At 41.4% G+C, this 12068-nt stretch overlaps 1 protein-coding gene across 1 annotated transcript; it reads right to left on the bottom strand.

Annotated features, from left to right (window-relative positions):
* Positions 1–262: 262 nt before the first annotated feature.
* Positions 263–7507, bottom strand: LOC130597041 (serine/arginine-rich splicing factor 11-like). Its single transcript, XM_057405251.1, has 3 exons — positions 7193–7507; positions 2429–2562; positions 263–429 (listed from the first exon to the last, which is right to left on the bottom strand). The coding sequence occupies exons 1-3, from the start codon at positions 7456–7458 to the stop codon at positions 422–424; spliced, it is 408 nt and encodes a 135-aa protein (XP_057261234.1). The 5' UTR covers positions 7459–7507; the 3' UTR covers positions 263–421.
* Between the last annotated feature and the right edge of the window lie 4561 nt (positions 7508–12068).

Here is a 12068-nt window from a genome sequence, read left to right as displayed (position 1 = left end):
TGTGCTCATCTATTGAATTTAGATGCTTAAATTCATTCCAAACCAAATTTATCCATAATTCACAGCATAGAACTTAGGTGATCATATTCTAAATTCTGTGTATACCACCCACAAGCAGCTTCAGGTCAACATCAAAATGAAACATAGAAACACTCTGAACCCTTTACAAAATATATTTTTTTCAGAACTGAATTACCAGTTCACAAGTACAAAGGAAAGAGATTTAACAGGAAGAAGAAAAAAAAAAAAACAACCAAAGGAAAGAAAGCAAAATAAAATTAAAACGGAGACAGGGCGTCCATCTTCAGCAGGCCAGACTTCGATCTCATTTCCCACATGAAGGTTTCACTTGGCAGCAGGTTTAGTGGCATGACAAACAATGCCTAACTCAGGCAAGTGTAACAGGTCTGCCTTGGCCAGTCTAGTCATCTAATAATGCACACATATCACACAGAGAAAACATACAAAACCAAATTAATAGTCAAAATCCATCTACTAGATAATGTGGACATGAAATTTAATATTATTGGTGCAGCATCTTTACTTTTCAACCTTTGTGTCCTCAATGTATAAGATTTAAAGAAAAGCCTACTGATACACACAGAAGTCAGTTGTATTTTGACAACTAGCTGTTGAAATTTTAAATTATATTTTTGTTAAATGCTTATTAAATGTCACAAAACCAACATTGTTTTCATTGTGTAGCAGTTCCCTCCTCATACTCCCTTGATTTAACACTTCTTAAATACACTCCAAATTTCAGATTTTATTCTGTTTTTTAAAACCAAGTTTTCAAAGTTCCATTTTGCCCCCCTACATTCAATTCAACACATGAAATGTTTTACTTCTGGCACTGTTTGCCATGGATATCATTTAACCTTCCAGTAGAATATAACCATTGCTACTTTTAAAGACTGTGATACACTCCACTGATTCTGTTAACAATGAAACATAGTGAATAAAAAACGGTGCAGTGTGGTCTCAAAATCCATGCTTATAACACATAATAAATTTCTCACAAAGTTAAACCTATAACAATTCACATCTATACAAATTAAAATTAGTGATTCTGGTTAATAGTTACATGGAAATAGCACTCTGAAGTAAAAAAACAAAATATTTTTTTTTTTACTTCACAAACCAATCACTTGTTCAGCTAATTATTGCCTAAATCTCTGTGGGGTCCAGAATGATCTGGAACAGTGACAATTTTCCTACAATACATTTTCTCAGAAATGCCTACTAAGTCAGCTACAAACAGGGTTGAAGCAAGATTTCTTAGAACTCTGATTTTTATTCTCCTTCAGCGCATTGACTACCATCAAGAGACATAGGAAAACTGTAGCTTTATCTGTCTGCTGTCATATCATACGTCAGGTGGTGATACCATCACAAGAAAAACATCAGGAAGTGCTATTCATTCATTAGGTGGCAATCTTCCCTTTCTGGCAGTATTATGGTCTTTTTAATGAAATGTAATACTAAGATCCTGAAGAATTTGTAGTCAACTATTTAAGGGCAATTTTTCAATAATAAGGACTCTGGTCTGATACATTTTGCCTACCTGAAGCCTCAAAAAAGGTTCAAGTAGATACAGGAATATCCTCTCTGTGCTTTAAGAACAAGTTCTAAAAATAAAACCAAAAAGCCCACAAAATAAAGCATAAAAGCAACTAAAAATCTAGGCTTCACAAAGACTTGTTTATATGCCCATATTAACAAGGCTACAAGAATAGACAGTATATTGTAGGTCATTTCGGAGCCTACGAAATTTTGGAGACTTGTGAGAGTTTGTTAGGAATACCCCAGAATACCTCTAAAAAAAAAAAAAAAAAGGTAGGACACCCCCCCAAACAAACCAAAACCACAAACAACCAACCACAACACCACCACCCCCAAAAGAAACAACACACAAAAAACAAACCCCAAAACCAAATAAACAAACCCCATAAAACAAACAAAAAATTCACACACAAATAATAATAATAATAAATTAAAAAAAAAACAACAACCAAACAAACACACCAAGGGCAATACATCAAGATCCAAACTGCACTGTTCTCAGTGCCAGGAAATTGCCTAATCTTTTTCAGTTCTTCAGTGATCCATTGACTTTAGTGAGAACTTTGTGTGGGAATAAGCTTACCATACTGAAGGGAACTATTTTACCTTCTTTTCCCCCAGAATACGTAATAACTATGGAAAATTTAATTATCCTAATTAAGGTCAACTATTTTTTTCTAATACTGAATATCAATTACATTTATATAAGTGGGTTTCTCCATTCAATTTTCAATTTTGTTTCAAGACTTTTTTTTTTAAAAAAAGCAATAAAATAACAGAGCACCACGTCCTTACATAGGAAGCTTAAAACAATTAGCAGACAGGACGAAGACCAACATTACAGAACAATGTCCAAAATACCAACCTTCTGCACAGGGCACAACTATCAAAGCTCTGTCAATAAAAACTGTGTTAGTTAGATGCTGGGCCACACCAACACTTGATGCTTCACGAAACTTAATATAACATACTTTGGAGGAAAAAGCAAGAGGTGCATTGCTGCAAGATAAAAGGGAAAAACAAAACAAAACACAACAACAAAACAATTAGACAAATTAAATCATTTTATGCATTTTCAACTATTATTTCTTAATTAAAAAAAAAAAAGAAATAAATGTGTTAGACTTCCTGGAAAAGTTACCTAAATGACATGAGTACAGAAATTTAGTAGTTTGCCTACTTACTATGCCACTAAAAAAAAAAGAATAGCATAGCCCTTCCTCCTTTTTAATGGAAATTTACATAAGCCAAAATCCCAAATTAACAAGGCTGATTTTCTTTACAAATCTTGCTAAAGATCATTCACCAATACATTCCAAATTACTATTGTAAGTAGCACATTTATTCAATGCATTTGTCAAGTAAATAGTTTATTTTAATCAAACAATAAGCCCAGTCATTTTTTTAATGGGTCCTTCAGATATTAGCCCATATTAACCAATACTCTTAGGCCTTCACAAAAGAATCTTTGTTAATTTACCAAGATAAAATCATTTCTTGAGAGGTCTTGAAAATGTTATTCTTAGTTCACTAATGTAACAAAAATTCTTATCATCTGCCTTAGTCTGGCATAGCATAGTACAGAATAATACTGTAGGAAGAATTCACTATTAAGCTAGAATAAGGAAGAAAATTAAAAATATGTATGTTGGGCAAGTTGCTTTTCCATTAGATAGTACACCAGAGACATCAAAAAGCACAATATGTAAACTTTATATCCTTGACCAAAACCAAAGTTTACTTAAAAAAAAAACAAAAATGTATTCACTAGTTAAGGTTTATACTCTTTATACAAGGAGTTTATTCATATGAAGTACAGGTGAAGCCTTCAAATACAGAATAAAATAGGATATTGGTGGAACGTCAGCAAGTTCCATTTGAAAATAAATAAAAAATAAATTAAAAAAATAATAAAAAAAGCAAAAGTAGAAAATCATGGAAAATACACTGCATGAACAACTTAATCCTGATCCTCCCTCAACTGAAACACTTGTCAACTTCCTGGAAGCACCAGAAGCAGTTTAGATCAATCTATCTTGTAGCCCCTCAAATTCCAAGCTGGTACTCCTCCAAAGTTATTATATGGAATTAATGAGGTTTTAGTATTTAAATATGAACTCAGAAGTTTTATACACATTTTTTCATCATACTAATTGCATAAATAAATTAGCAACTTAGTCTGAGGCTGGCATATTGCTACATTTCTGGTTACCAGAAAGGAAACGTGGGTAAAATATCTAGACAGCCATCCAACTTGAGAATGGCAGAAACATTTATGATGGAAAATTTTGTGAAAACATACATTAAAGAAGCAAATAATAACAGGGAGTGGAAGAAACATAAATACTAAAGCCAATCTTATACAACTTAGAAAAGCATTGCAAGCTGACTACATTTCTTGTGTCCATTTAGCCTGTTTGCAGTGGACAATGTTTTCAGTTTCAAGCTTTCATGCTCAGGAATAAAATAAATGTATAAAATGGCTTTTGAGCCATCTGCAAGGTCATGGTTCAGAACGCTGTCCCGGGTTCAACTTTAAGTTATTTTGCTCCTTCTTAGTAGCTGGTGCAGTGCTGCATTTTCAACTTTAGTCTGATAACAGTGCTGATAACACACCGCTGTTTTAGTTGTTGCTAAGTAATGCTTACTCTGATCAAGGAGTTTTCAGTCCCTCATGCTCTGCCAGTGAGGAGGGGCACAAGAAGTGGGGAGGAAGAAGAGACAGGACACCTGACCCAAACTAGCCAAAAGGGTATTCCATACCACTGCATATCATGCCCCATATATAAACTGGGGGGAGTCATGCTTCATCACTGCTCCGGTCTAGTGTCCTGGGTTCAGCAGTAGCAGTCATTTTTCCCCTTCTTGGTAGCTGGTGCAGTGCAGTGTTTTGATTTTCGGCCTGGGAACAGAGCTGATAGTAATGTTTTGGTTTGGCCAAGGACTTTGTGAGCCTCATGCTCTGCCAGGGAGGAGGGGAAGCCAGGAGGAAGCAGAGACAGGACACCTGACCCAAACTGACCAAAGAGGTATTCCATACCACAGCACGTCATGCCCAGGATATAACTGGGAGTTAGCCGGAAGGGCTGGGAGACTGCAGGGTTGGAGGAGGTATCGGTCGGTGCTTGGTTGGGCTGAGGGGGGCGAGTTATCGGTCAGCTGGTGCTGAGGTGTTGTATTCTCTTCCCTTGTTATTTCCTTTATCATTATTATTATTGGTGGTAGCAGTAGTGATCTGTGTTATACCTTAGTTACTAAACTGTTCTTATCTCAACCCATGGGAGTTGCATTCTTTTCGATTCTCCTCTCTGTCCCTCCAGGAGCAGGAGCAGGGAAAGAAAGGGGGGGAGTGAGCGAACGAATTACCTGACTGGGTTTAAACCATGACATCTAGATATCGGTCTGTGGGTGGTGAGCAATTGTATCGTGCAATACTTGCATTTATTGTTTTTTTTTCCCTTTCCCTTAGTTTTATATTCTCTCCTCTTGTTATTCCCCTTATCATTAGAATTAGTAGTAGTTGTAGCAGTAGTTTTGGATTATACTTTAGTTACTGGACTGTTCTTTTCTCAGTCCGTGGTATTTACATTCTTTTGATTCTCCTCCTCATCCCACTAGGAGCAGGGGAGTGAGCAAGCAGCTGCATGGTTCTGAGTTACAGGCTGGGCCTAAACCACAACACAAACTTTCCATTAGAGCTGACAAATAGCTATGACTTTCTCAGTACTCAGCAGAAACATTTGCATGCAATTTGTAATCTTACATATTGTGAAGATCCAGACTTTGCTCACAGCAAAGATTATTTTATTTTAATGGCAACAGATGTATTTTGTTTAGTTTGGGGGTGGGGGTGTTTTTGGGGCTGGTTTATTTTGAAATACACATGCTAGCATTACAACTGAAATGGCTGAAGATACTGTGGTCCAGATTTCTAACATCTCTTGTCTTTTATTGCTAACTCAAAATCATAATTCTGTTCCAGACAGTTTCAAACTCCATAAATAATCTTTATAAATAGGGCCAGATATGACAATTTAGCTGTTTTGGGTTGTTTTTTTTTTTTAATACCCCCCCCCCCCCCCCCCCCCCCCCGATTTCCTGGATTCCAATCACAAAAGCCATCTGAAAAGTATATTAGAAATTATTAACATCAAAACACTGCTACAACAAGGATCTAAAAAAGAACTTTTGGTACAAAGTGTTTTCTGAAGGTTAAGATAATGCAGTTCACTGAAAAATTAATTAAGAGACGGAATTCTCTTACAAGGAGACCACCTCTACTGAAAATACATCAATGCTGCATCTACGTCAAGGGAGATTATCAAGATGCAAAGGATGTAAAATTCTAAAAGGTTTCACAGTAATTAAGTCCTCTCCTTTTACGAAATGGGCCTCCTAAACTTCCATAAGAAGTTTCATAAGAAGCCTTCTTTAACACAGAAAAGTCCTATTTTTTTTTAATTTCTTTTGTTACATTTTTTTTCTACCAATCTTTTCTGAGGGTGAACTGAGGCAAAGTTATAGTCTTCTTCCTAGGGATACAATGCACAAAGGCAAAAATGCAAGTCCCACATCTCTGATTTAAGGTTATTAAAATCCAATTTCTTTATGAAAGCAAGAAAACTCAAAAAGGAAATAAAGATGCAAATAATATTCAGATCTTACTACCATTTTTTTGTTTTCCTTTGAAGAGAGACAGTAACATCGATCCCATCCATCCCCCAACAGAACAAAAATCAACCAAAAACCTAAGAATTCAGAAATATACATTGGGGAAAAAAAAAAAACACAAACAAACCACCCACAAAAAAAAAACAACAAAACAAAAAAAAACAAATAAACCAAAACAAAAAAAAAAACCCAACCAAAAAACCCCCAGGAAAAACCCACAACCAAATAAAAGCCTACAAAAAATCCCTGTAAGAATCAAAATTTTCGCAGGGTGGTAGTTGGGGAAACAACAGCAGAAATGAATAACCTATCAAAACAAGATATTCGGAAAGAATTGTGCAGATCACAATTGCGCAGGTACCGTTCTTCTGTTAACGGCCCTTCAAACAAAAAGAACTCGTCCCGCAACGCCCGGGCGGCGGGGCCTGGCAGCCAGCAGAGCGGGGTTCGATCCTGCGACGCTCCCACCCGACCGCCCCCCCAACCACCTACACCTGGGATAAGTCCGAAAGAGAAAGGTGGAACCACAAAAAAGAGATTTTCAGGAAAAAGGGGGGAAACGAGACCAGCACCGGGGAAGCGCTTCATGGCAGCTTAGGCGCACACTTCTCGCCAGGCTTTAGACCGTGACTCAGAGACGACAGCCCCGGCCGCCACCACAAGAACACATAAGCCACCCTATTTCCACCGGCCATTCCGGAAATGCCACAATTGCTCCCGTCCTCCGAGCTAGGACCACCATCTTATATCCAAGTGAAGCCGCTTTCATATAACGCTCCTGCCACATACAAAGGGATGGGGCCACGTGACACACCCACCCACACAGGAGACTCTGGTGGCCCCGTTCAAGATGGCACATAGGAACTTATGTTTCTTCCCCCCGTTCTCTCGACCCCTCTAGGCCTCTTCCTCATCTCAAGTCTCTATCGCTCCGAAGGCCGGTGCGGACCGTACTTACTCCGGGGGATAAAGGCGTAGCTCCTCAATATCTCCCAAGAAGCCGAAAAGAGTCCGCATCTGCTCACTAGTCACTGCCGAGGACAGGTTTGTGACCTGGATAACAGACGTGGGGCCCAAGGGGAAGCCGAGCGGCACCCCGATTCCTCCGCTGTTCATCATAGTGGAATCTGCACAACTATTCTGCTCGCGATGGTACAACACACAACCGGAGAGGCGGGCCTGACAACAGAGAAGCGCGCGGTGATTGCCAGAGCGTCTTAACATGTGGACGCTCTAACAGTGAACTCGACTGCCCCCCGTGTTGGCGATATTACGGAAAATAAAGAAACCTTTTTCAAAATTAACATGATATGGCCCTGATTGAAGGAGTAGGATAACACCATAAATCAGCCAAACAAGGAAATACCAAGATGAGAACAAAACCTGATGACAAATCCAAAGAGAAGAGTACTTGAACTTTGAGTGAACCATCCTAATTAACATAATAACCCACACCTTTCCTTTGGGAAAGCTCCCCTAGCAACTAAGCATTTTCCCCACAGAACATGCGCAGTAAAAAGGAGATATGCTATGACTTTAAGACGGGACATCTTAGGAGCCAATGGGAACGAGGGTGCCTAAATACGACTGTAAAAAATACTAACTGTTGCTCGGAATGTATAAAATGTTACCGTGTTAACTGAGGCGCGCTGGCTTTGTGGAGCTACCACTTAGCACCCATTTCTATGCAGACAATAAATAAATAAATAAATACCTCGACTCTCTGTTAATCAGCTCTTTGCACACTGGGTGAAGAATCCTGACTTTGGGATAACAACGGGAAGTGTTTCTGGGCAGGCAGCCATTCTTCCCGTGTCGGCTGGGGGGAGCGAGGGAGCGGGCGTCCTCACTCTGCACAGACGTGACTCCGAGCACGGCCGCAAGGACCCTGCTGAAGTGGGGAGAACCTCTCTTCCCTCTTGTTTCCAAGGAGCTAGCCAGGCCGCCGTTACCAGGGCGGGGCTGCGTCCCGTCCTCCCTTCACACACACGTTACCCACCCCAGACTGCCGGGGGACTGGATCGCAAATCCTGCAGGGGGTGCAGAAAAGAGCACCACCGGTGCCCTAATAGCGGATAAAGCGTGATCGACGGCCCGGACAGAGCACGCAGCCCCCTGCTGGGGTAACTGTTTAATTACTCTAGGGAATAAACCCTTGAAAACTTACCTTAACTACGTTTAAACGGGAAGGATTGTAATGGAATAGGTTGTTAATAGTTTTGTTATAACTTGACTATGAATGTATACCAATTAAATTCAGTTAAGTCCTTCTGAAAGCTGGTTTTGCCATAAAGCAAAGTAAGGTCAAGTGACATGGACAGGTTATTAAATTTTTAGGAATAAAATGTCAAGATGGACATTGCTACATCACAACAGATGTGATCAACAAGATAACAGCAATGTCTCCACCAACTAATAAGAAAGAAACACAAGCTTTCTTAGGTGTTGTGGGGTGCTGGAGAATGCACATCCCAAATTACAGTTTGATTGTAAGCCCTCTCTATCAATCATGTGACCCAGAAAAAGAATGATTTCAAATGGGGCCCTGAGCAACAACAAGCCTTTGAACAAATTAAGCGAGAGATAGTTCATGCAGTAGTCCTTGGACCACTCTGGACCACGCAAGATGTAAAAAATGTGCTTTACACTGCATCAAAGGTGAATGGTTCTACCTGGAACCTCTGGCAGAATGCTCCAGAGGAGACTCTAGGTCAACCTTTGGAGTTGGAGATACAGAGGATCTGAGGCCAGCTACACTCCAATTGAAAAAGAGATACTGGCAGCCTATGAAGGGGTTTGAGCTTCTTCAGAAGTGATTGGATACTCCACAACTCGTTAAAGCTGTAAAGTAGGTATGCTTTATTCAGTGCTGAGGCGCATGGGGGATCACTCCTCCAAAGGCATGCGCACCTCAGTGTTGTTCTTCATATTTATCCTCTAAACTATTACATATTCATGAGGTTATGCAACACACATACATATTCATGACCTATCCCTGCTTCATATTATAATGAGGTAAAAGGTCATTGCTTGCGTAGTGTCTTCTGGTGGTTGTGGGCGGGGGTCTCAAGATGATGTAAATGAGTCTTCCCTGAACTTTTCATCTCTAGTTATTACACATGTTCCCTGGTGATTTAGTCACTGTCCAAACCGCAAAGCTGATTTCAGCCAGTTTAGGGGTCCAGAGAAGAGGAGTTACTGTTCCTTCCTCTTATCAATAGCTTTGGTCCTCCCACCCTGTTCTGGCAAGCATGTTAAGTGTTGAGCACACATTTGCTGAGTAAGCACACATAAGCAGTAACATAGTTAAGCAAGCGGCTTAACCCTAACCGCCCTTTACATCAGTTAACGCTTCACATCAGTCCCCCCTTCTCCATAAAGTTAGAAAATTCTTTTAATAATACATCGAATCTTCTTTTAGCAAACTCCTGTGAAAGGTACCTTTAGTGCTTTGTAAGCGGCGAGGAGAAGCAGACAGGCCAACCCAATATGGGTGATAAGCAAGCTTCTACTTTATTTGTGACGCAGTTCACATATATATAGGAGTGGTATTCAGCCACTCCTCCTAGGCACAACAGTATTGGTTAGCCCCACACAGCTTCCTCCACATTCTCCTCCCATGTCCGGTTTCCGGTTACCTGTGGGGGCCACCCCCTGCCTTGCTTGCACAGTCCTCCAGGGCTCTATGGCCCTGCTCTTAGAGTCATTCTGCAACAATTCCCCCCTTTTTCTTTGTGCAAGCAAGGCATTGTGGGTTATTCTGTTCACCTGTTTTATCACACAACTATAAGCAAGTTTAATAGCTACGATGATTAACCTAATAATGATACATAAGTGCAATACTTTAAACAGCAGTGTTTGACTCAACCTGTAATGCCCCGTGAAGACAACCATCTAGTTATTCTTAGGATATTGCTCATTCACTATTGCTGGGTAAGCTGAAGCAGGGTTCTCAGTTGTGCATGCATCGAATTAGCATAATCAGAGAGACTCATACAACACATTCCAACAAACTCTTCAGATCCATGTCCCTGGTCCAACAACAAAAGGTTCTGCAGTGTTGCATGTCTTACAGAGTCAACATTAAAACAAATCAGAAATTGCCTTCAATGTAGAATTGTCTGCTTAGCAACTCAGCAACCCAGTCTGCTTAGTTGAGCCAAGGCCCCAGCTGAAGCACTTACAGTGCATTGGCATATTATGATTGGATACATGTTTTGAAGACCCTTAGTGACTAACATATAATTGGTTAAACACTGTCAATTGCAAGAAAAATCATAACATATACAGCTTGAGTGTAAGAGGATTTTAACACATACGTGGTCACTGTTTGTCAGACCTCCTTAACTATTTTGAGATCAAGAGCTTCCCACTCTTTAGCCCCCTGCTGTATAGTAAACCCAGGATATGAAAAGATTCCCATTGCAGAAAATTCCCCAGTAATGATCGCATCCTTGGTTACCCATTTTTACAGCTGAGCGTCTCCAGGGCCAGTGAGTCTGAGCAGACCAACCCGGGAGACAAAGAATCAGAGTCTGGAAGCAGAGGATATAAATCTGGCTTGGATTCAGGGGATTCGGGGTCTGATCCTGGGCCGAACTCAGGGTCTCCGTTGCTCGCAGCTATGCCTTTCTTGTCAGGTGTCTCGTTCGGTATGTGGCCATCTGCAGACCTGGCCCCTCCGTAACCGAATTAAAAATTTCCACTCTAGGGCATAGTGGGTTGGAGAGGCTCGCAGTTCCTTTAAATTTCCCGCTAGCGCATGATCTCTATTTTCTACTGCGTGCTTCAAAATGGCGCCGCAATCGATCCGGCGCCGAAGCACCGCCCTCTTTCTTTCGGATTCCTCGACATTTATCATGTGTATACCTTCTAATATACTTTCTCTGTCCTTTTCAAAGTCCCTACTTTCAGAACTGGGGTGGTGGGGGAGCAGGGGGTTACACCTCCTCCGCGGCACCTTCTGTTGGTGGGGGATAAATGGAGGGGGGGGAACCCTGTGCTCCCGTGAGTTGGGGGAAACGAGTTGTAATCTTCCCCCGTTTCAACCGACCAGGGACGTCTGTTCTTAGTTTCTTCGTTGCTACCGCGGCAGTTTTCTTTTCTGCATTGTATCTTTTTATACAGTTTATTACTTCTCTCCGTGGTTTACCGAGTTTCTTTGCCGTTTTATCATAATTAAGCATTAAGTCATATAGTTCATCACCAAACTTTCGCCACTCACTCTCCTCAAGAACTGTATTAGGATCTACAAAAAATCCCTTAGCCTTCCCTTCAGCCACTAGACCTGCTAGCTGCTTTAGAGTCTCAGGCTCAACTCCCCGCTTTTATAAAAAGCACTGTAATAAGTTCAGGGCTCAAATCCCGGCTTTTATAAAAAGCACTGTAATAAGTCCAGGGCTACCTCTCGGTCCATTTTCATGGCTGGCCTTTTCCGGATCGTCTTCTTCTGGGTCGTCCTGTAACCTCGGTCTCCGGATCAGCCTCCCAACGCAGCAGTGTCTGGTTCGCCCGAGCGGCGGACTCCTTTCGGTTAGTCCAAGCACCCGGGTCCGTCACGCCACCGCAGCAGCATTGCCCGCGCTTCCCGGCCGCTGCCGCCGGCGCCGCTCACTCACCATTCCGGGTCCCCGTTGACCGGGGCCCTGTATCGCGGGTCCCTGTCGGCCGGGGCCCTGTATTCCGGGTCCCCGTTAACCGGGGCCCTGTAATCCGGGTCCCCAGTAACCGGGGCCCTGTAGTCCGCGTCCCTGTTCGGGCGCCATTTGTAAGCGGCGAGGAGAAGCAGACAGACCAACCCAATATGGGTGATAAGCAAGCTTCTACTTTATTTG

Source organism: Pezoporus wallicus, unplaced genomic scaffold, assembly GCF_028554395.1.
Source record: "Pezoporus wallicus isolate ANWC-B61680 ecotype Strahan unplaced genomic scaffold, APGP_CSIRO_Pwel_v1 contig_7692, whole genome shotgun sequence".
Lineage (NCBI taxonomy): Eukaryota > Metazoa > Chordata > Aves > Psittaciformes > Psittacidae > Pezoporus > Pezoporus wallicus.
This window is presented reverse-complemented; position numbering and strand designations above follow the sequence as displayed.